The following is a 25303-nucleotide window of genomic DNA, read 5'->3' as shown; positions in this document are numbered from 1 at the left end:
CACACAGGGTGGTGGGAATCTGGAACAAGCTCCCAGAGGAAATGTTAGAAGTGGCTACAGCAGCAACATTCAGAAACATTTTGGCAGATATTTGGAAGGGAAAGGAGCAGAGAAATGAGGGTTGAGTGCAGGTGAATGGGATTAGTGTAGGTTGGTACCATGCCGAGGTGGGATAAAGAGACTGTCTCTGTAACCGTGTGAAATTAAATTCGGGACAGGACTGGGGGAGGGGGAGGGACACGGGCTGGAGCAGAAAGGGTCAGTGAGGGAGTGTGTTCTGAAATCCCGACAGAGAGCTGGTTGGTCCAAGGGAGGAGGAGGTGGGGAGGGGAAGCAGACCGAGGAAGGGCAGTGCTTCATAATTCCTGGAACGAGACAAAAGCAACAGCAGATTCCACTCCGGAAGCCGACAAGGACCGACTGGAGTTTAAATATATCACACGGACTGGTGTCAGTTTACAGACAGAACACACACAGGAGCAATCAACCAGTATGTGTTTGTGTGTCTAGGCACACACAGGACCCATTAGTGTGGGACTGTCCCCCAGTGAGGGTCAGTGTGTGTGTGGCACCGTCCCCCAGTGAGGGTCAGTGTGAGTGTGGCACCGTCCCCCAGTGAGGGTCAGTGTGTGTGTGTTACTGTCCCCCAGTGAGGGTCAGTGTGTGTGTGGGACTGTCCCCCAGTGAGGGTCAGTGTGTGTGTGGGACTGTCCCCCCGTGAGGGTCAGCATGTGTGTTTGGGACTGTCCCCCTGAGAGGGTCAGTGTGTGTGTGGGACCGTCCCCTAGTGAGGGTCAGTGTGTGTGTGGGACTGTCTCCCAGTGAGGGTCAGTGTGTGTGTGGGACCGTCCCCCAATGAGGGTCAGTGTGTGTGGGACCGTCCCCCAGTGAGGGTCAGCGTGTGTGTGGGACCGTCCCCCAGTGAGGGTCAGTGTGTGTGTGGGACCGTCCCCCAGTGAGGGTCAGTGTGTGTGGGACTGTCCCCCAGTGAGGGTCAGTGTGTGTGTGTGGGACCGTTCCCCAGTGAGGGTCAGTGTGTGTGTGGGACTGTCCCCCAGTGTGGGTCAGTGAGTGTGTGGGACTGTCCCCCAGTGGGGGTCAATGTGTGTGTGGGTCCATCCCCCAGTGAGGGTCAGTGTGTGTGGGACCGTCCCCTAGTGAGGGTCAGTGTGTGTGTGGGACCATCCCCCAGTGAGGGTCAGTGTGTGTGTGGGACCATCCCCCAGTGAGGGTCAGTGTGTGTGTGGGACCGTCCCCCAGTGAGAGTCAGTGTGTGTGTGGGACCATCCCCCAGTGAGGGTCAGTGTGTGTGTGGGACCGTCCCCCAGTGAGGGTCAGTGTGTGTGTGGGACTGTCCCCCAGTGAGGGTCAGTGTGTGTGTGGGGACTGTCCCGCAGTGAGGGTCAGTGTGTGTGTGGGACCGTCCCCCAGTGAGGGTCAGTGTGTGTGTGGGGACTGTCCCGCAGTGAGGGTCAGTGTGTGTGTGGGACCGTCCCCCAGTGAGGGTCTGTGTGTGTGTGGGACCATCCCCCAGTGAGGGTCAGTGTGTGTGTGTGGGACCGTCCCCCAGTGAGGGTCAGTGTGTGTGTGGGGACTGTCCCCCAGTGAGGGTCAGTGTGTGTGTGGGGAACCGTCCCCCAGTGAGGGTCAGTGTGTGTGTGACTGTCCCCCAGTGAGGGTCAGTGTGTGTGTGGGACCGTCCCCCAGTGAGGGTCAGTGTGTGTGTGGGACCGTCCCCCAGTGAGGGTCAGTGAGTGTGTGGGACTGTCCCCCAGTGAGGGTCAGTGTGTGTGTGGGACTGTCCCCCAGTGAGGGTCAGTGTGTGTGTGGGACCGTCCCCCAGAGAGGTCTAGTGTGTGTGTGGGACTGTCCCCCAGTGAGGGTCAGTGTGTGTGTGGGACCGTCCCTCAGAGAGGGCCAGTGTGTGTGTGGGACTGTCCCCCAGTGAGGGTCAGTGTGTGTGTGGGACTGTCCCCCAGTGAGGGTCAGTGTGTGTGTGTGGAACCGTCCCCCAGTGAGGGTCAGTGTGTGTGGGGAACCGTCCCCCAGTGAGGGTCAGTGTGTGTGTGGGACCGTCCCCCAGTGAGGGTCAGTTTGCGTGCGGCCTTTGTCATTTTAAAAGCAGAGTGGTGCGACCCATGCTGGTTTGAATGGAGCGCCCTGCTCTCAAGAATAAAGATCCTGTTTGTTATCAGCCGATATGACATTAAGCTCAGGGAGTGGCGTGGCTGCTGCTCTGTCTGTGTTGGACCCTCACGGGTCTCTCTGTAAAGCTGCCCCCGGTCAACGTTCTCCGGTACATTGACAGCAGTAAACTCCCGAGGAAAGCAGAGGCAGAAGAAACATTGGCTGTCCCTTCCACGGCCAGAGTGTTCCGTTAATTTTGCAATTGTAAATATGCCAAAGCAAGGAATTGGAACTGGTTTATTATTGTCACGTGTGCCATGGTTCACAGAGTCCAAACCTTCGCTCCATCTGCAACAGGCAGGATTTGCAAGTGGCCACCCATTTTAATTCTACTCCTCATTCCAACATGGCCTCCTCTCGCGCTGGAGGTGTAACATCTTATATACCATTTGAGTAGCCTCTAACCTGACACAAACATTGACTTCTCCCCCTTCCCTTTCTCTTTTTGGATTCCCCATTGTGGTTCCCCCTCTTGCCCCTTCTCTTCTCCTTACCTACCCACCCCACCCCCTCTGGTGCCCCTCCTCCTTCCCTTTCTCCCATGGGCCATTCTCCTCTCTAATCAGATTCCTCCTCCTTTATCCCTTTACCTTCTCCACCAATCACCTCCCAGCTTCTCATTTCCTCCCCCTCCCCCTCACACATCCACCTACTCTCCATCCTGCCAGCTTGTACTGCTCCCCTCCCCACCTTCGCATCCTGGGCTTCTCCCCCCTTCCTTTCCCTCCCTTTGCATTCCTTCCAGGGGCTCGACTTTCCACAGATGCTGCCTGCCCTGCTGAGTTCCTCCAGCATTCATCTGCAGAATCTCATGCTGGATGGATGGAGTGAGGCTGACGGGCAGAGTGACTGCCTCACCTACATCACTGCGGCTGCGGACTCCCGCTCCCTGAACTCTGACCCCTGGCCCCACGGGCTGGTTAGCGATTGTTCAGCCCCCACCCGCACGATAAGCAGGCTGCTGTGGGTGAGAGGCTGAGCGTTCAACAAAGCAGTAAAAATAAACCTGATCCGAGCAGTTTAAAAATAATATCGATATTTTTAAAAGCTTTGGCATTCTGTCAAAGATCACATCGACTGTTCCAGAGTAAGCACATGGCTTGTCTTGCAACTACAGAATATTAACCCTAACCTTGCCAATAAACTGTGACTCTGTACAGTTACACAATTAGTGATCCTGAGAGGAGCAGAACATCAAGTCTTAAAGAGAGCTTCTGGCCATCATAAATCAATGTATTGAGTACAGCAGATGGGATGTCATACTGAAATTATAGAAAACATCGGTGAGGCCTAAACTGGAGTATTGTGTGCAGTCCTGATCACCTACCTACAGGAAAGACGTCCATAAGATTGAAAGAGATCAAGGAAAATTTACAAGGGTTTACAAAATTATGAGGGGAATAGACAGGGTAAATTCAAGCAGGCTTTTTCCATTGGGGTTGAGTGAGACTAGAACTAAAGGTCGTGGGTTAAGGGTGAAAGTTGAAATGTTTAAGGAGAACATGGGGGGGTAATTTCTTCACTCAGAGAGGTGAGAGTGAAGAAGGAGCTGCCAGTGTAAGTGGTGGATGCTGGTTTGATTTTAACATTTAATAGAAATTTGGCTAGGTACACGGATGAGAGGGGGACGAAGGACTAGGTCTGGTTGCAGGTCAATGGGTCTAGGCTGATTATTAGTTTGGCACAGACTAGATGCAGTGTTTTAAGACTATGCCTCTAATACAGAACATGAAGAGGCCCTTCTTCAGTGCCCCATCTTTGTCAACTACAACGCCAATCCCATCTGCCTGTACATCAACCATTTCCCTCCATTCCTAGTCCGTTCATGTGCTTTTAAACTTCACTCTGTGTTTGCCTTCACCACCACAGCTCGGTGTGTGTTCCACACATTCCCTTCCAACTTTCCCATCTCATTTTAAAGCTACGCTCTGTATGAACGGACATTTTCTCCCTGGGGGAAAAAGACTGATTATGTATCTATGCCTCTCAATTTTACAAACCTTCATCAGGTCTGTCTCCCCTCAGCCTTCACTGCTCCAGGGAAACGAAACAAGTTTGTCCATCCTCTCACAGGTCATAGCCTGTAACGCAGGAAGCACCCTGGTGAAGAGCACACAGTAGTATAGTGTTGAGACCCTGGAGAAAGGTCTCAGTCTGAAATGTCGACTCTTTGTTCAGCTCTATGGATGCTGCCTGACCTGCTGAATTCCTCCAGCATTTTCGACAGTGCTACGTTTAGATAAGTTTGAACTGGTGTATGAATGGGAGGGGTCATAGAGGGCTATGGTCCAGACATGGGACTAGGCAGAATTAGTTTGGCATAGACTAGATGGCCTGAAGGGCCTATTTGTGTGCTGAAATGCTCTACGACTATAATCTTCTCCGCACCCTTTCCTTCATAGTCACATCCTTCCTACAGCTGAGTGAGCTGAGGTGTACAAGATGATGAGAGGCATTGATCGCGTGTATAGCCAGAGGCATTTTCCTAAGGCTGCGATGGCTGACACGAGGGGGTGCATGGTGCTTGGGAGTACTACAGAGGGGGTGTCGGGGGTAGGTTTTTCACACAGAGAGTGGTGGGTGCGTGGAGTGCACTGCCAGCGATTGTGGTGGAGGCGGATACAATAGGGTCTTATTAACAGATTCTTAGACAGGTACATGGAGCTTGGGAAAATAGAGGGCTATGCAGTAGCCTAGGCAGTTTTTAGAGTAGGTGCATGGTCGGTACAACATTGTGGGCCGAAGGGCCTGTAATGTGCTGTAGGTTTCTATGTTCTATGTTCAGGAACCGAACACAGTACTCCAGGTGGGATCTCATCAACGTCTTGTACAGTTGTAATATGACATCCCAGCTTTCATACGAGTGCTTTTTCCTGACTAAAGGCTAGGGTGCCAAATATTTTCTCAACCCACCCCCTCCCCCCCACCTGTCTACCTGTGTTGACTACCTTTACATAGCTCCCTGAAATTTACTAGCCACAAAAACACCATTGTCATCCAAGTTATTACTATAGATGACAAACGACAGTGGACCCAGAACCGATCTCTGTGTCACAGGCCTCTAGACTGAACATTCGAGTTGCTGGTGCTGCATTAGCATTATACTAACGGCTGTGTAACCGTACCGCACCGGTTAATGCGCAACAAAGGCATGTTTTCCTTTATTAGTCAAGGCACTGAGATCAAAAGTCAGCAGGTTATATTGCAGCTTTATAAAATCTGGAGTACTGCATACACTCCTGGTCACCCCATCGTAGGGTGTTGAGGCTTTGGAGAGGGTGCAGAGGGGGCTTACAGGATGCTACCTGGGGGGGGGGGGGCATGTGCTACAGCGAGAGGCTGGACAAACTTGGGTTGTCTTCTCCAGAGTGGTGGAGGCTGAGGGGAGATCCGACAGAGGTTTGTAAGATTACGAGAGGCACAGACTGAGTAGACAGACAGCATCTTTGTCCCGCTGTTGAAACGTCTAGTACAAGAGGGCTTGCATTTAGGGGGAGAAGTGGAGGGGACAATTTTAAAAGTGATGAGGGAGGCAAGTTTTTTTTCTAAAACACTGAGAGGTGCCTGGAATGTGCAGCCTGGAGTGGTGGTAGAAGCAGATTCATGGGGGGCTTTAAAGAGAGGTTTAGACGGCACATGAATGTGAGGACAACGGAAGGATATGGATGCTATGTAGGCAGGAGGGATTAGTTTAGTTGGCCATTTGATTACTAATTTATTTGGATCGACACAACATAGTGGCCTGAAAGACCATTCCTTTGCTGTTCTGTGTAATGTTCTATGTTCTGAGAAAAGTACTTACCAGCATTGACTACTGGTGCACTCCCATCACTGTCTACGGCTGCTCACCACTGACAGCCACTGTTGCCCACCGCTCACCACTCCCAATCACTGATTTACCTTGCTCACCATTGTGCACCACTGCCTGTCAATGTCCACTAACACACACTGTTGTCCAGCACTGACCCTTACTGAGCACCACTGTTACCCACAACTGCTCATCACAACCCACCACTGTTGTCCATCACTAACAGACACTGCTCACCACTGCCAACCAATGTCCAATGTTGTCTCCCACTAATGATTACTGACCACCACTGACACTATAGATGAACATGGCCCACCACTGACCAATCTCATCACTGCCAGCCAATTCCTGCTGGGGCCCACTGTTGTCCATCACCGACCTGCATTGCTTACCTCTGTCCATCATTGTCCACTAATACGCTGTCCACAATGCTCACCACTGCCCAATCCACCACTGACTGTTACAGATGAGCACTGCTCGCTAGTGTCCACAACCACTACCAGCTAATGTCCATTGATGGCTACTGTTGTCTACCACTGACCATGAGTGCCCATAGCTCCTACCACTGTCCCACACTGACCACCAATGCCACTGGCCATGACAGATGAACAATATTCACCATTGTCCACCACTGACCGTTACAGATCCACTCCCACTGACCACCAGTGCTACCACTGGTTATTGCTGAATTTTGCTCACCATGGTTCAAAAGAGGCTCATGTTGTCCACTGGCCATTACAAAATCAACATTGTTCCTACTGTCCAAACACTAGCCACTGTTGTCTACTACTGCGCATCTGCAGAGTGCACTGGTTACCACATTGACCATTGTAGGTGGGAGGGTGAAGTGTGGGATCTCACTGGGCACCACACCAATCATTGTAGGTGGAAGGGTAGGGTGTGGGGTCTCACGGGACACCATACTGACCATTGAGGTAAGAGATCTCACTGACCATTGTAGGTCAGATGGTAGGGTGTAGAGTATCATTCTACAATACACTGACCATATGAGGTTGGGAGTGTGGGGTCTCACTGGACACTAAGCTAATCATTGTAGCTGGAGAGATGATGTGTGGGGTCTCTCTGGACACAACACTGACCATTGTAGGTGAGAAGGTGAGGTATGGGGTCTCACTGACCATTGCAGGTGGAAGCATGGAGTGTGCAGTCTTAGTGGACACCGCTCGGACCATAGTGCGTGGGAAGGTGGCATTGGAGGGGTAGGGTTTGGGATCTCACTGGACACGTAGTGGGAAGATAAGTTTTGCGGTCTCACTGAACTGTTGTAGTGGCAATAGCAGGGGTTTCCCAAACACCCACCAGCCACCACAGTGTTCAAATCCCTATCTTGGTGTCACTGGGAGGACACGTAATGAAGGCCACTACAGGGCTTAATAGCTGAGCTACCCTCCCACCCCCATCCCTTCAGTCCTTGTAGATCCACCAAGGGGAGGGGGGGTAAGGGAGTGGTGTACAGCAGCCAAGGAAGAATGCAACACTCTGGTCATAAAGTCATAGAACTCTACTGCACAGAAACTGGCCATTTGGCCCATCATGTCCATGCCAAACTATTATACTGCCTTGTCCTGTTCATCGGCTAAACCATAGCCCTCCACGCATCTCTCATCCATGTACTTAATCAAACTTCTTAAGTGTTGAAGTCGAACTCACACCTTACCACTGGTGATTGTTCATTTGAGGGGAACAGATATGCAGTGCACAGAACGATCCCACAGTGCCATTGGACATTTATTTGAAACGACTTCTTCCCTCTCTCTCTCTCTCTCTCTCTCACACACACACACACCCGTCCCACCACCCTCAGGCTGTTACTTAACACCTCATCCAAAAGGCAGCTTTCTGACAGTGTGACCCTCCCCTCGTACCACCCTCCTCCCACAGTGCGGCACTCCCTCTACCAACAACCCCACAGTGTGACCCTCCCTCAGTGATATCCTTCCCACAGAGCAGCACGCCCACAGTATCACCACTCCCAGAGAAACATCCCCTCACAGTGTGATGCTCCCTCAAGTGTGACCCTCCCTCAACAGGATCACGGGCTTTAGTCTCCTGTCGGCGTGGTATTCTCTCACGGAGGTAACGGTTCAGGGGCAGCTCTAGCACCACATGAGGAAATTGTCCCAGGTGTTCACTTCATCTGCCCATGTGCTCTCCCACCCCACTGTTGGGTCCTCTCCCTACAATATGTTGCGCTCCCAGATATTCCCACACTTCACTCCGTCTACCACAGTTGGGTTCTCTCCCTACAACCCACGGCGTCCCCACAAACAGCAACCACACCGCAATGGTTGCCGGCCAGCTGGTGTAGGACACCACCAGGATTCCAGGGAATCCTGTCTGGAATTCGCACGTAGATGTGTCGACACTGGAGAGGATCCAGAGGAGGTTTACGAGAATGATCCCAGGAACGGAAAGGTTGATATGAGGAACATTAGACGGCTCTGGACCTGCACCCTCTGTAATTCCGAAGAATGAGGAAGATCTCATTGAAATCTATTGAATGTTGAAAGGCCGAGATAGAGTGGATATGGAGAGAATGTTTCCTGTAGTGGTGGAGTCTAGGGCCAGAGGACACAGCCTTGGAATAGAGGGACATCCATTTAGAACAGAGATGAGGAGGAATTTCTTCAGCCGGGGGTGATGAATCTGTGGAATTCGTTGCCACAAACAGTTGTAGAGGTCTTTGGATATATTTAAAGTAGAGGTCGACTAATCAGGGCGTCAAAAGTTATGGGGAGGATGCAGGGTTGAGAGGGATAATAAATCAGCCATGCTGGAATGGTAGAGCAGGTTCGATGGGCAGAATGGCCTAATTCTGCTCTTGTGTTTTATGTTCCATGTTCCAATGCACAGTCAGCTGAACCTCTGACAGCTGGAGTTTAATGTCAGCATCTGGAATCACAGCTGGAGCCAGCCAGGCAGGAAGGGCGGGAGCACCAGGAAAATCCGGGCTGGGAGCAACAAGCATCTGGCAGCCACTACACATCTGGCAGAGGTAGTAGACAGTCAGAAACAATGTTAGCAGCTGGAAATCACATCTGGAGGGGACACTGGGCATTGCCAGTGGACAGGACACCCACACACACATCAACAGGTTCCTGCAGCAGCTGGGCTAATTCTAGTGAACCCATCTCCCTCCCTACCACTCAACACCCTCTCCTCTCCCCTCAGCCCTCTCATTACCCCCACCTCCCTCCCTCTCACCTCCACTACCCTCCCCTCTCCTTCATCCCCAACACTCAACCTATCTCCCTCCTCCCTGTATCTCACCCACCTCTCCTCTGTCCCTCATCTCACTCACTCTCTGTTCACCTCCCCTCCACACCTCACCTTCAAAGCCCTCATACCCCCAATCCTTACTCCTGTCCTCTCTCCCTCACCTCCAACCCTAACGTTGCCCCTCCACCCCTCACCATCACGACCTGCTCACCTCTCCTCCCTCCCCAACTTCCTCTTTTTCATCCCAACCCTCATTCTCCCGCCCCTCTTTACCCTTCCCTATCTCAGTTCCCCGGTCACCCCCTCCCCTTCTCTTCGAAACCTTTTCTCTCACCCTTCATCCCACCTCTCCCTCACCCTGCACTCCTCCTGCGGAAACTCCTCCGTTTCTCCCCTCACCTCCCACCCACCTCATCCTCTCCCTTCCCCACGATCAGCCTGTCGCCCTTTACTCTCTCCTCATTTCATCCCACTCTCTCTCCCGTCTCTCCCCAAGGCCCGTTCCACTCTCCCCATCTGTGTTTATTCCTCCCCCGGATTCTTCTCTCACCTCCATCTCATCACGCTCTCTCCCTCCCTCTTAATCTGAAAGTCTGAGCAGAGAAACTGACAGCGCGCTCGTCCCCGGGGGCTGGCAGCATCGCTCTCTGAGAGCTGACCGTCTTTCCGGGAGTTGCGCCGGTTCCCGGAGAGTAGCGCTGCTCTCCGCGGATTCCACCGCGCAGCAGTTTGCAGCGTTCTCCGCGAGTTTCACTTCGCCGTGCCGGAGTTGCGCCAATCCCGCAGGTTGCGCCGTTCGTGCGCTCGCTGTGACTGGCGCCGGACACTCACCTGGCGTGGGCACGGGGCTCTGGTGGCTCTTGGCCGGGCTGCAGACGCCGCGGCCGTGGAGCAGGGCGTGCAGAGGCTTCTCCTCCTGCGGCTTCGGCAGACACTTGAGTCCCGCGGCGCAAACCTCGGTGTAAACACCGCAGTTCTGACCCTCCTCCAGCGCGCAAGTGAGGCAGCAGCCGCAGCCGGGCTCTTTCACCAGCTGGCAGCCGGCCGGTGGGGCCAGGCAGACGGACGCAGCCTTCTCGTCGCACGGCTGGCAGTGGACGCGGGGCCCCAGCGCCAGCGAGCCGCTCCACTGACCCCCAGACAGAAACAACAACACCGGGAGGGAGACCAGCATGTTGGGGGAAGAGCCCCGCGGGGCTTCTCGCCACACAGGCAACCTTTGCAGCAAAAAAATAAAGACTTAAAAAAAACTTTTCCAAAACTTATGCAAAAAGTTTTCAAATCGCCTTTCTGTGTTGCAAAGAACAGAACACAACTCCTCAGCGGTCTGCAGGCTGTGGTGAAGAGAGAGGGTGGGAATGATCCCTGTCTGTGTTATCCTCTGCGATCTGTCTGTCCCCGCTCTCCGGCAGCTCTTTTTAAATCGGTTTCACGCAACTGCCCAGCGATCTGAATAAATCCCTCCTCCCCGCCCGAGAAAGGAGAGTATTTGGGAATGTTGTTGGCAGCTGGGAGCAGCGGACCTCGACAGGCTGTAAACTGACACCAAACTAGAGATTTCATCCGGCAAGTTTTCTAAACAGCAGCGGCGGCGGTGGCGGATCCCTTTCCTTCCCACCGCTCGCTCAGCGCCTCACGCCGGAGTGCACGGGGAGGCGGGGGGAAAGAATAGGACTGGAGTGTGGGGGAGAGGGGGTAGGGAGAGAGAGGACGTCAGGGGCAGAACGGGGAGGATGGGGCATGCTGGGGTGAATTACTGTTTGCAGGAGGAGAGGAAGTGTAGGAAAACGGAGAGTCAAACAAAGAAATTCACAGAGAGAAGGGGAGAGAGTGAGAAAGAGGATGAGAAAGGAGTGAAGGCAGCAGGAGGGCGATGGAAGGAAAGGAACGGTTGGGGAGGAAGAGCGGCACAAAGCGAGAGGAGAGATACTGGCGGAGGAACGCCGGATTATTCTCGGGTTGATGTGATGAAAACGATCTCTCGTTTGGCAGAACAGTGGAGGCCTTTCCGCCCGTCAAACCTGCTCTGCCATTCCCCATCCTGGAGCCTTGGAGTGACGGAGCACAGAAAGAGGCCCTTCAGCCCATCCTGGCCCTGCCACCCGTTCTGCCCAGCTGCATTGTCCCCAATTGCTCACATTAACCTTGTACGTGGAAACATAGAGTGAAATGTGTCTCTTTTCAAACAGACCCAGTTCAAGGATGTGCCGGGGGCAGCCTGGAAACATCAGCATGTTTCTGGCACCAACACTACACGGCCACAACTGACTCCCCCCAACCCTACGGAGTGTGTGAGGAAAGACACATGCTCACTGGGAGACCATACACGGGCAGCGGCGGGAAGGAGCTGTCAAATGTTGCATGCATGCTGCCCCTCTGACTTCCCACGCCTTCTGTCTCCATCTGCTCCTTCGTTCCATGTCCCTCGCTAACCCTTGATTTTCTATGGTTACCCTGAGGCCATTCGATCGTGGCTGATTTAATTTCCCTTTCAGTCTTATCCTTCTGCCTTCCCCCTTTGATACCTTTTCTAATCAAGGACCTGTCAGTGCCCAGTGTCAATGCCTGGTCCTGCTGACACCTCCCAGCTAATGGGATTCACCAGCCACTCACTCCAAACTTGTCACCTGCAGCCTATTTAACCCCAGTTCCCACCCACAGTCCTTGTTCACTCTTTGAACGAGGTGGACTCAGAGAGAATCTCCCTCTGTAACGTCCATGACACAGGCCTGGGGTTAGCCACAGAGAGAATCTCTGTCGATCGTCTCCATCCCACAGGCCTGGGGTTAGCCACAGAGAGAATCTCTGTCGATCGTCTCCATCCCACAGTGCAGGGGTCAGACGCAGCCTATTTAATCCTAGTTCCCACCCACAGTCTTTGTTCACTCCTTGAACGAGGTGGACTCAGAGAGAATCTCCCTCTGTAACGTCGATCGTCTCCATCCCACAGTGCAGGGGTCAGACGCAGCCTATTTAATCCTAGTTCCCACCCACAGTCCTTGTTCACTCCTTGAACGAGGTGGACTCAGAGAGAATCTCCCTCTGTAACGTCGATCGTCTCCATCCCACAGTGCAGGGGTCAGACGCAGCCTATTTAATCCTAGTTCCCACCCACAGTCCTTGTTCACTCCTTGAACGAGGTGGACTCAACCCGTCGCTTGTTGCCAGTTGTGTTCAGTTTCTGTTTTCTCGTACTTTGTGGCCCCTTGTTATTTAGTGGTCTATTACTGAAGTTATCGTTCACCGCTGAATCGGCTCTGCTGCTCTGCTTTTGGGTTAAGCCTCCTCTGCATTTCCTGACACCCACTGGACGGTGGGACAAGTTGGGGAAGCCTGATGGCCAAATGCCTTGTGTTCCTTGTGATGGCCAGAAAACACTGACCAGGCACAGTCCTTGTGAGCCCCAAAACAAGCTGCTCCAGTTCACGTTTCATATCCCCCTGTGTGCGTCAGGGCAGGATCAGTGGAATGACGTTCTCTCCACTCTCCTGAACTTCTCCCCTATTGTAATCCCAGTTTCTCCGACTCTTCAAAACTCAACGCGATGCAGCCCGGATCACCGCTTACCCCTTCCAGCTCAGATCATTCCAGTGAATACTTCATCTCTGTGGGTGATCACCCCCTCCTGAGGCGTGGGGTCAACGCAGGACAGTGGGGAATCACTTAATAAGATGACCCAGGAGGAGGCTGGTGAATTGGTTAATGGAAGTTATTGAGTTATAGAGTCCTACCACATGTCCTACCCTTTTGCCCTACTGCTCCATGCTGACCACAGCATCCTGCATGTATCAAGACGCAGTGAGAAATTTGTACTGCTTTTAAGAGATACAGCTCTGTATCAGGCAGTTCCAGCCCAAGGAGCCTGCACCGCCCCAGTTACACTCTTGTGACCTATTAACCTACTAGCCTGTATGTCTTTGGAATGTGGGAGGAAACCGGAACATCTGGAGGAAACCCGGAGGTCAAGGGGAGAAGGTACAAGCTCCTCTCAGACAGCGGTGGGAATTGAACCTGGGCTGCAGGTGCTGCGACAGTGGTATATTAACCATGCTGTCCTGCATACCATTCATACAGAACAATCCATTGATGTAGGAATAATAATAACTTATTATAGAGCGCTTTTCATACAATGTAGTTCAACGTGCTTGACAATGGCAAAAGTGAAAATACATTTTAAAAAAATGAAAATAAAAAGACTAAAAAGATGTTTGTTGAAAGTAAGGTTAAAGAAATAGTTTTTATTTAGTATAAGGTAAAGCAATTACAGAATTAAAGTGTTCCAATTACAGAGAAAATGGTGCAGGTGGACAATAATGGGGAAGACCATAACGAGGTAGATTATGAGGACATGATTCCACTGTTAAAAGAGTTTTATATTATTGGGGTAAGAGTTATCCATGAGCCTGGCAGTACGTGTTGTATCTTCTGCCTGATGGGAGGGAGAGAGGAGAGAATGTCTGGGGAGGGTGGGGTCTTTGATTATGCTGGCTGCATTGCCTCGAGCCGCTTGTTGCTGAGTGGAATGGTGCCGTGTCTTCGCCCTCTGACCTGGTGTCCCCAGCACCGGATTAGGCTCTAGCCTCAGCTCTGAATGAATTCCATAGGCCAACACCGACAGCTCCCTGTGACAGAGAATTCCAAAAATCCCTAACCACCCGAGTAGGGATTCCTGCTTCTTGTTTCCAGGCCTTGGGGAAAACAACAATATTCCAAAACCCTTGTGTAGCTTATTGTACTTGGCTCCCACCCACCATTACCCTTCCTTCTGGGATCCCCCATGCTCTCCACAGCCTCCACCTCCTTCTCACCACTTACCAAAACTCTGACTGAGCTGTCCGTGACCCTGCTTTCCCCACACAGATTCCCTCCTCACATGACCCCTCAACGCCCCCACTCCCTGCACCTGCTCCGGATTCACTAGCAAACGATGGATCCAATTTTCCCTCAGCCTGTGACCTGTCACTCATGCACACGGAGGGTAGGACACAGAAGGGTACGGCCCAGGAACAGGCCCTTCAGCCCAAACTCTGCAAAACCTCAATACCCTTCCTGTAAACAGCAACCAGAACAGAAGGCACTACTCCAGATGTGCCCTAACTAACTTTTGTAAAGCGGCATTACTTCATGACCTTTGAACTCAACTGTTTGATTAATAAAGGCAAGCATGTCTGGGATCAGCCCAGACCACAGGCAACACCGGTCTCTCCTTCAGACAATCTCCTCATTAACACCAGCGCTCGTGACTGGCCCTGAATCCTGTCCACCCATGAGAATAGTTTGCCTCCAGCTCTGTGTACTTTCCTGCGTGGGTCTGTGCCGTCCGATGAGACACCGACAGCTAACGTCTGTAGACACTTTAACCCACCTTTTAAAGTCTAGTTGGACTTGAACCTTCTGTTACACATTCATGCCACATTCTCTGACTGACTCATCTCTGTCCAGATCCTTTGTCACTCAGCCCCTAATAGAAAAAAATTCAAGGAACCCCCACCAGCCAGAATTGGACTGGTACTCCTGGGTCACTGACTGTGACTGCGCTCGCAGCGTGGGAATTTTCTGCCCCGAGGGACAGCCCCTTCACTCTGCTGATCATATCTGTCGTTTGTTTGGGTGGTGATTAATCCTGGGGCCCTGGTATTCAGTGATGGATCGGTGTCAGGTCAGGTCCCATTTGCTGCTGTGTGGTACAAAGCCACAATTTACAATCCACCTGTTCCTGTACGTTCATCTTCCATCAGACTTACCGACCATCCCCAGTCAAATCTCATCTCTCCGTGTCTCCCATCTCTCTCCCTCCCTCCCTCTGCCTCTCCCTCCTTCCTTTGCTGCCACCCTCTGTCCCTGCCTCACCCTTTTCCTCCTGCTATTTCAGGTTTCTTCCCCTCGCTGTCCCTTCCCTTCTTCACCCTCTCGGTTCCTGTCACTGACTCTCACCATCCCTCTCCCCATCTCAACCTCTCTCCCTCTTCCCATTCCTCCCTCTCCATGTCCCTGCCTCTCTCTCTCTCCCAATGCTTGCTGCTCTTCCTTTGTCTCCCCTTCCTCTCTACCCCTCTCATTACCCCTCTCTGCCCTTCTATATCACCCTGCTCTGTTTGCTTCTGTCCCTCCTCATCAATCTCAGACTATCTCTATTTTGGGCAAGTACAGGGATGGGGCAGTATGGAGGGCTATGGTCAGGGTGTGGTTGGATGGAGCTAGGCAGGATAAGAGTTAGTCACAAAGTAGACAGGCCGAAGGGAATACTTCAGTGGTGTGGTACTCTATGACTATGTACTTCTTGTCTCCTTTCCCACTGTAGTTGTCCCACTGACCTGAGTCCTTTAAAGGCAAATAACTTTTTGGTGATCAGAGCACAGAGATCAATAAGGAGCATAGATAATCCCTGGTTGTATTGTAAGGAGGAATGGACTTGAGGGGCTGAATGGCCTATTCCTGCTCACATTGCCCTGTGTCCATGTGTGTTCTTTCTCCTCTGTGCGTGGAAAACCCTGCATGGAGGCAGATACATTAGGAGCATTTCAGAAACTCTTGGATAGCTGTATGGGTAATAGAAAGATGGATGACAATGTGGGAGTGAAGCATTAGATTGTTCTTAGAGTAGGTTAAAGGGTCAGCACAACTATGTGGGCCGAAGGGCCTGTACTGTTCCATGTTCTGCCCCAGTGTCCCTGCTACATCATGCCTGTCAGTTCACTGCACGCTGCTTTATAGAACACAGAATACAGAACAGTACCACGTGGGATAGGCCATTTGGCCCACGATGTTGTGCCGTCTTTGATGCCAATTTATACTAAATGTCCTCCTTCCGCGTATCATCTGACACCCCTCCATTGCCTTCATATTCACGTATATATCTAAAATCCACTTAGACTCTACCAAACTGCCCGATCCTACCACTAACCCCTGGTAACCCATTCCAGGCAACTGTCACCGTCAGTGAAAATAATCCTCTCCAACTCCACCATACTGCCTGCCTCCACGAACACCCCACCCCAGTAACCACTTCCACGCATGGCTCTACTTCTCTCCGGCCTGTTAAATCTCTTTGCCTCCTTTTGATGATTTCAAAAAGTCAAACGAAAGCCAGAATTCAAAAAAATCGAATGTAAATTTATTCTCAAAGTGCCTATATAATCACCATCTACTACCCAGAGATTCATTTTCATGCAGGCATTCGCAGTAGAACAAAGAAATATATTTGAGTCAATGAAACACTACACAGAAAGACTGACAAACAACCAATGTCCAAATGAAGGCAAATTGTGCAAATAATAAATAAATAAATAAACAGACAAATAAATAACCAATACTGAGGACACGAGTTGTAGAGCCCTAGGCTGCGGAATCAGTTCAGAGTTGGAGTGAGTAAAGTTACCCACACCGGCCGATGAGTCTAATGGTGGCAGAGTAATAACTCTCAGCTTTCCTTGCTCCCTTTCCACATTCACCATTCAGAAGCTAGCAGCTTCTGTCAGTGGATAATTCCCAGAAACAGCTGACAAGTTACTGAGACGTTACACATGCTCGCCGTGATCTCCTGCTCACCGGCAAACTACTCCGAAGCCATGTACAAGGTTCTCTGAGCTACCAAAGCTCCGGGAGAAGAAAACACGCAGAGAACTCAAACAGATTTTGAACTTTTTTTGAAAAAGGGAGATAAACAGTTTTAAAAGTTTGGTGGAATCTGTCCTCCAGTCACTTGCCCGGTGAGGATTACTCTTGCAATATTGGATTCATCCACTGGGAGGCAACAGCATCTTATCGAACGAGGTGGCAATGTTTTCCCAAGCGTTGAATTCCCAAATCGCTGGATCATTAAACTCCGCACGGATTTGTCATACGTAACCAGCAGTCCCACGAGGAGAAGCCACTCCTGGTCATCACTGCATTCTAATCTCTTGCTTCACCAGATCTCACTGCTCCACCAAGCCACTGTTCTGAGGACCTGGGTGTCACCTGCAAGGTGATCGGGTGATATTGATTCAGAGGTTCTTCTGAGGCATAAAACTTGGTAGTTATGGCTGATGTAATTTATTTTATTTAGCAATACAGCATAATAACAGGCCCTCTGGCCCAATGAACCCACCCCACCCACTTACGTGCAAATGACCAAGTAACCTGCTAACCTGTACATCCTTGGAATGTGGGAGGAAACCAGAGCACCCGGAGGAAACACATGCGGTTACCGGAAGAACGTGCCACAGTGGGAATCAAACCTGGGTTGCGGGCACTGCAATTGCATTATGCCAATTGTGTCAGTAGCATAGCGGTTAGTGTAACACTATTACAGTGTTACAAGAACAAATAATTAACAAAGAAAAGAAGACAAAGGAGGAGACAGTTGTGGTTGTCTCACACTCAGACTGGAGAGAAACAACATTCAAATGATAACAATTAACCTACGAGATAGCCAGATGCCAGTGGCATGACACCTGCTCGAGAGGCTTCTCGAAATACAGAATACACTACAATTACAGGAAGATTTACTGAACAATTACGCATATATAAAAAAATAAAAAGGGAGCAGAGGAGAGTTAAACTACAAAGAAAATACCAAACAAAAAATTCTACACCCTGACGCAGCCCCACAGAAAAGCACCATGTTACTGAAACGGTGAGAAGCTGGGAATCGTTAATATACAAATGAGTGCACCGATACCCGAGTCTGTAACAACCACCAGAAACCTAATGAAGTTCATCTGCATAATCCCATTTCATTGAAATGGCTCTGTGTGAACAAATTAAATTAGTAGTTGAAAGCCTAACCACACAAATCTCCTCTGTTTACACAGTGTCCGTGTCTCTCCATTCTTGACGGTTTTGTAGCCAAGTTTGCAGGTGATATGAAGATAGGTGGAGGGGCTGGTCGTGTTGAGGAATCTGGGCATCGGCAGAAGGTCTGAGGCGGATTAGGAGAATTGGCAAAGAAGTGGCAGATGGAATATTGTGTAGGGAAATGTTTGGTCATGCTTTTTGGTAGAAGAAATACCAAATGGGAAGAAAATTCAAAAATCAGAGGTACAAAGGAACTTGGAGTCCTCGTGCAGGATTCCCAAAATGTTAACTTGCAGGTTGATTAAGTGGTAAGGAGGCAAATTCAATGTTAGCATTCATTTCAGGAGGCCTGAAGTATAAAAGCAAGGATATAAACCTGAGGCATTATAAGTCATTGGTCAGACCACACTTGGGGCATTGTGAGCTATTTTGAGCCTCTATTGAAGAAAGGGTAAGCTGCCATTGGAGAGGGTCCAGAAGAGGTTCACGAAAATGATCCAGGGAGTGAAAGGCATAGCATACGAGGAGCTTTGGATGGCTCTGGGTCTCTACTTGCTGGGACTTAGAAGAAACGTGGAGGGGGGTTCTTATTGAAGCCGACTGAATATTGAAAGGCCAAGACAGAGTGAGTGTGGAAAGGATGTTTCCTATTGGGGGGGGGAGTCTACGGCCACAGGATGCAGCCTCAGTATATGTCCTTTTAGATCAGAGGAGAGGAGGAATTTCTTTAGCCAGGGGGTTTTAAATCTGTGGAATTCATTGCCATAGATAGTTGTGGAGGCAAAGTCATTGAGAGTGTGTAAAACAGAGGTTGATAGGTTCTTGATTAGCAAGGCTGTAAAAGTTTATGGAGAGAAGGGAGGAGAATGGTTTGAGAGGGATAACAACTTAACCATGGTGGAAGTGCAGAGCAGAATCAATGGACTGAATGGCCTAATTGTGCTGCTATTCTCTTACACAGTCATAGAATGATAGAGGCCCTTCAGCCCATTTAGTTCAGGCTGAGCGGTTTTTCTGGCTAATTTGATTAACCAGCATTTGAAACACAGCCCACCATTCCCTTCCCATCCATGTACCTCTCCTAAATGTTGCAATTGAACCCACATCCATCACTTCCTCTGGCAGCTCGTTTCACACTTACACCAGCCTCTGAGTGAAGAAGTTGCCCCACAGATTCCCCTTAAACATTTCACATTCCACCCTTAACACATGACCTTCAGCTTCTTCTCCATTATCAGATTCCTGAATGGTCCATGAATCCATGAATACTATCCCATTAACCCAAGAGACTCTGTAGATGCTGGAAATCTAGAGCAACATACACAAAAAGCCAGACCTGATGAAGTGCCTTAACCTGAAAAATAAACTGTTTATTTCCCTCCACAGATACCTACTGACCTGCTGAGCCTCCAACATTTTGGTATGGCACCTACCTACCCGTGAGTGCAAGGAACGTCATCGCTGTGGGCACAACTCAGCATGTCATGGAAACTCAGCCTCACCCCTGTGTTTACATTTCTCGCTGCTTCAGTAAAGCAGCCAGCATTTTCAATGATACTATCTGGTTACTCCTTTTTATTCCGCACAATTTAGTTTTGTAATTCATGATATCGATAGTATTAAACTGTTCCTGAAACATTTGAGTGTGTGCTTTCGGGCTCCTGTGCCTCCTTTGCGATGGTAGTGATGGGAAGGGGCATGCTCCTGAATGGTGAGGGTGTGATGTGTGCCAAAGGAGACTGGCATTCATCCTGAGAGGATCGGAGTGTGCAACGGCATGGGGTTTGGTTGAGACCACAGATGAGGTGCCAGGTGCAGGTTTGGCCTGACTAGACATGGTTGCAAAAGCGATGGTACAGGGAACGATTCACCAAACTGTGTCGTGGGAGGGCAGGACTGTTGAATAAGGAATGATAAAGTCATAGAGCACTACAGCACAGACACAGGCTCTTCAGGCTAGGTTCATCCTGTTGCAAGGAGCGAAGGAAACGAACCCAAGTGCAGGACACAGGCACAGAGATCGCGCTTGGATGTTTACACAGGTGTAAGCGCCGAACAGCAAACAGGAGGGATCTTGACACAGAGCCCTGATATGGAGCCTTGACACAGAGAGACGGAGTCTCACAGGTAAACCTTGAAACTGGAGCTAAGCTTAGAACAAACAGTTCTAAGTGGTCAGGGAACATAGTTATCTCACAGGAAGAAGACCAATGAACTGGCAACTAGTGGTTGTGACACCAGGATTCTTATACTATAGTTCTAGATGGAAACCAGATGTGCTGTCATCAAAGTGAATTAGAAGCAATTGGGAAATTAATGGTCCGTACCGTGGCACAATCAATGGAAATTGGGAGCAAGATAGGGATATAAATGATTGGGACCATGACAGTACCCCGCCCCTCAAGGGGAACCTCCTGGTGTTCCTTCAGGCTCGTCTGGATTGTCCGGATGGAAATCCTGGATGAGGGATGAAGGAGCAGGGAATCCAGAAACTTTCCACCAGGCTGTATCCCTCCCAATCGACCAGGTATTGGAGGCCCCTGCCTTGGTGGCACACATCCAGTAATCGCCAGACAGTGTACGCTGGGTAGTCATCAATGATCTGGGCGGGTGGAGGGGGTTCGGCAGGAGGGCACATAGGGTTGACAGATACTGGCTTCAATTGGGAAATGAGGAATGAAGGATGGATGTGCACAGATTTAGGCAGCTTGAGTCTGATCGCCAAGGGGTTGATAATACTCTCAATCTTGAACGGTCCCAGGAAGTGGGGGCGAGTTTCTTGGGCTCATTCTTGAGGGGGATGTCTTTAGAAGAGAGCGAAGCCTTCTGCCCAGGCTGATAATCAGGTGCAGGAATCCGATGGCGATTGGCAATCCTCCGGTTGCGGTCGGCTGAACGGAGCAGGGCCGCTTGTGTGTCTTTCCAGATCTTGCAGCACCGGCAGAGATGGGCCTGAACAGAAGGCACAGCAATGTCATCTTCGTGAGTGAAGAACAGAGGGGGCATTCCAGTGGCAGTGCTGACCAGGGAGTTGTGGGCGTACTCTACCCAAGCGAGATGAGTACTCCAGGTAGACGGGTTGTCAGCGGTTATGCAGCACAGTACTGCTTCCAAATCCTGGTTACCCCGTTCTACTTTCCAGCTGGGACAAGTTATACAGCTGACTGGTGGGTAGAGGGACCCCGGGGAGAAGGTCAATAGCACAATCATAAGGGAGGTGTGGAGGCTGGGAAAGAGCCCGTTGTTTGCTGAACACTTCTCCCAGATCATAGTACTCTGCTGGAACCTTGGATAGGTCGGGGGTCTCAGTGGCAGATGAGGTCGCGGTGACTTTCACAGGGGAAAGGGCCAATTGAAAACGTGGAGCGACAGAACTGACTCCAATTGGCTATCTTCCCAATGGACCAATCAATGTGGGGATTATGACGGCTTAACCCAGGGGTACCCAAGAATGATAGGAGCTTGAGGAGAGGAAATTAGGTTAAATTGTACCTGTTCCTGAAGGTTCCCAGAGAGAATAAGAGATAGGGGTGGTGTGCAGTGAGTGACTGGGGCCAGACATCTACCGTCCAATGGTACTCAATAGCTCCTGAGAAATTCCGGCTCAGGAAGCTATGTTTTCATCCAACAGGTTTCCCTCGGCACAGGAGTCCACTAGAGCTGACAGAGGCAGGGACTGGTGGTTCTGGCTTAAGGTAGCTTGGATCTGCATCCGGGTTCAGGGGACAGAAGGGAATGTTGTCTGGCTCACTAGAGTACTCCTTTCTACCGATGAGCCCTTCCCTTTTGGCCGAAGGGAACAAGTTGCACAGAAGTGGCCAGATTGGCTGTAATAGAGGAACTTCCCCAATCTTAATCTCCTTAGTCGTTCTGTAGGGGAAAGGCAGTTCCATCCCAGCTGCATTGGTTCCTCTCCTGGGGCGGTGGAAACAGCCGGGCTGGGAGCTACTCTAGGAGCAGGAGGAAGAGAGAGGCTTGTGCTGATGGTGCAGGTTGCCGTGGAGTGGCCAAAGTGGGTGGACGACCAGTTCTCTCCCTATGGCGTTCTCAAAAACGGTTGTCCAGCCTGGTGGCTAGGGAGATCAATGAATCCAGGCTGTCGGTGTCATCCCTTGCCGCCAACTCATCCTTCGCCACGTCGCTGAGGCCATTCCAGAATACCCCTTGGAGTGCCTCATCATTCTACCCGCTAACGTCCGGAAATCCACAGAATACTTGGCGACACTGCAGGAGCCCTGACAGAGGGCGTATAGATGCTTAGTGGCATCTTACAGATGGGGTGGTCAAAGATCTTTTGCATCTCTGTGATAAAGGTGGGGAATGAAGAGCAGATTTTCGGCTGATTATCCCAAACAGCTGTAGCCCAAGCTAAGGCACTTCCCGGCAACAACCCCATGATGTAAGCTACCTTTGATTTGTCCTTGGTGTACCTGGATGACTGCTGATCGAACACCAAGGAGCATTGCAGAAGGAAAGCCCGGCACGTCTCCAAATTCCCAGCATAGTAATCTGGTTCAGTTATGTACAGCTCTCTTGGCGGGGGTGTTGACACGTAGGGGGTTGCCACTACAGACTCTCTGGACTGGTTTGACTGAGTTCCAGGAGAGGATGGAATAAAATTAGTGGATACACGGTCCACCTGGTCACCGATCTTCGTTATGTTAGCGGACGGAGAACCAAGTTTCTCCACGACATTCTGGAGGAGTTGATCGTGCAGACCCAATAGGGAGCCCTGGCTGGTGAGGGCTTGTTGCAGGGTCTTCATGTCGGCTGGGTTCATAGTGGCTGGTTTGATCTGTTGCAAGGTGCGAAGGAAGCAAACCCAAGTGCAGAACACAGGCACGGAGATTGTGTTTGGATGCTTACACGGGCATAAATGCCAAACAGCAAACAGGAGGGATCTTGATACGGAGCCCTGATATGGAACCTTGACTCAGGGAGACGGGGTCTCATAGGTAACCTTGAAACTGGAGCTAACCTTAGAACAAATGGTTCTAAGCAGTCGGGAAATGTAGTTATCTCACAAGAAGAAGACCAACGAACTGGCAACTAGTGGCTGTGATACCAGAGTTCTTATACTACAGTTCTAGATGGAAAGCAGGTTTATTGTCATTAAAGTGAATTAGAAGTAATTGGGAAATAAATGGTTGGAACTGTGGCACAATCAACGGAAATTAGGAGCAGGATAGGGAATAAACGATCAGGAGCATGACACATCCAGGAGGTTGTTAAGCATAGAATCCATGGGAATGGCTTCCTGGATTTAGAATTGTTTTGTGGTTGTAGATGGAGAATTTCCTGGCAGTGGCGTGGGTCTTTGACTATGTCAGCTGAGAATCGGAATCAGGTCTAATATCACCGGCAGACTTATGTCATGAAATTTGTTATCCTTGCGGCAGCAGTACATAAAAATAGAAAATAAAACTTGAATAATAAACTGCCCCCATATTGGAAACACCCTCTCCTCACCCACTCTGTATAGTTTATAGGTTTCAATGGGATTATCACTCTGTGTTCTAAAAAACATACCCAGAGCCATCAAATGCTCCTCCTATGTTAACCCTTTCATTCCTGGGATCATTCTCATGAACCCCCTCTGGATCCTCTCCAATGCCAGCACATCCTTTCTTAGATAAACGGACCAAAATTTCTCATAATACTCCAAGTGCGGCCTTTTAAAGCCGCAGCATTACATCCTCGCTTTTAGCTCTTAGTCCCCCAGAATCGAATGCTAGCATAGGATGCCACAGTGGTGTGGTGGTTAGCGTGAACCTGTTGCAGCTCAGGGTATCAGAGTTCAGTGTCCATTTCCGGACCTGTCTGAATATCCTCCTGTGGGACCCAAAGGTGTTGCTCTGGGTGCTCCAGTTTCCTCCCACAGTCCAAAGCCGTATCAAGTAGGTTAGTTGTTCATTGTAAAGTGTCCCGTGAATAGCTTAAGGATAATTGGGGTTGTCAGGGCTTACAGGGTGGGATGCTCAAAGGGCTGGACGGGCTGTATCACTAAATAAATAAATACAAATTAAAATGAACATTGCATTTGCCTTTGGACTATGGATAGTTCCATTTCCTGATGGAATCCATGCCTATAACTGTGATCAAAGTCTACTGAACGGAATGAACCAACTGTTGAGATATCTGGCACGGCTCATCCACTGATCTGTCCCTGAGCCTGCTTATGCCGTTCACCTCAGTCAACTCCACCCTCACACGTGTGTCACTGCCCGTCTCTAAGCTGAGGTCACTGCTCTGGACCCAGGTGTTTGCCTTCAAGCTTTATGTGAAGTTCTACAATACTGAGATCACTACTCACCATGGATCCTGCATCATAACATCTTTTATTCATCCCATCTCATTACCCATGAACAAGTTTAAATAGCCTGCTGCTAGTTAGATCTAGGAAACTGCTGCTCTAAGAAACACTCCCTGATATACTCCACAAATTCTTCATCGTTTCCAAAGCATAGCAGTCAGTACAACGCTTTACGGTGCTCGTGATCGGCGTTCGATTCCCGCCACTGTGTAAGGAGTTTATACCTTCTCCTTGTGACCACGCGTTTCCTCCAGTTTCCTCCCATATTCCAAAGATGTATAGTTTAGTGAGGGTAGTAAATTGTGGGTACGCTGGGAAGAGTGGAAACACTTGTGGGCTGCCCCCAGCACACCCTTGGACTGTGTTGTTGGTTGATACAAAACAACACATTTCACTATTTGTTTTGAAATTTCAATGCATACATGACAAATCAAGCTAACCTTTAATCTTTAATTCCCACTTATCCAATCAATATGTAGATGAAAATCACTCATGACCATAAAAGTTGTACCTGGGGCACTCTGCTGGGAGTGGTGGGAGAGGCAGATACATTAGGGACATTTCAAGCGAGTTTTAGTAAAAAACTAAATGGATGGTAGTAAAATTGATGACTACAGGTTCCATATGAGGGGAGGGATTGATTGATCATGAGGTAGGTTAAAAGTTTGGCACAACATCATGGGCCAAATGTCCTATGTTCTTGAGAGACTCTTAGATAGGTACATGGATGAAAGAAAAATGGAGGGCTGTAGGCTGTGTAGGAGAGAAAGGATTGATTGATAATGGAGTAGGTTAATTTTTGGTTAGCACACCATTGTTGTCTGAAAGGCCTCTACTGTTCTATATTGCTGAACAGTGCTGATGAAGGATCTCCACCCAAAACACTGACTGTTAATTTCCTTCCATAGATGCAGTCTGACCCGCTGAGTTCCTCCTGCATCTTGTGAGTTTTAACCTGGATTTCCAGCATCTGCAGA

General features: G+C 50.0%; 2 protein-coding genes across 5 annotated transcripts in view; one reads left to right on the top strand and one right to left on the bottom strand.

The window, feature by feature from the left end:
* LOC132392913 (insulin-like growth factor-binding protein 5) overlaps positions 1–10848 on the bottom strand; it is a 32985-nt gene extending 22137 nt beyond the window's left edge. Inside the window, exon 1 of one of the 4 annotated variants that reach the window (XM_059967473.1) lies at positions 10067–10848. In XM_059967473.1, the coding sequence (XP_059823456.1) occupies positions 10067–10409 (343 nt within the window). In that variant the 5' untranslated portion in view covers positions 10410–10848. The remainder of the gene's footprint in view (positions 1–10066) is intronic. The other 3 variants (XM_059967472.1, XM_059967475.1, XM_059967474.1) reach the window with 3 other exon arrangements.
* The window catches only part of LOC132392914 (insulin-like growth factor-binding protein 2), a 102995-nt gene extending 83344 nt beyond the window's left edge, over positions 1–19651 (top strand). Inside the window, exon 4 of the mRNA XM_059967477.1 lies at positions 19400–19651. Coding sequence (XP_059823460.1) covers positions 19400–19456 — 57 coding nt within the window. The 3' untranslated portion in view covers positions 19457–19651. The remainder of the gene's footprint in view (positions 1–19399) is intronic.
* The last annotated feature ends 5652 nt before the right edge of the window (positions 19652–25303 follow it).

This window comes from Hypanus sabinus, chromosome 4, assembly GCF_030144855.1.
Source record: "Hypanus sabinus isolate sHypSab1 chromosome 4, sHypSab1.hap1, whole genome shotgun sequence".
NCBI lineage: Eukaryota > Metazoa > Chordata > Chondrichthyes > Myliobatiformes > Dasyatidae > Hypanus > Hypanus sabinus.
This window is presented reverse-complemented; position numbering and strand designations above follow the sequence as displayed.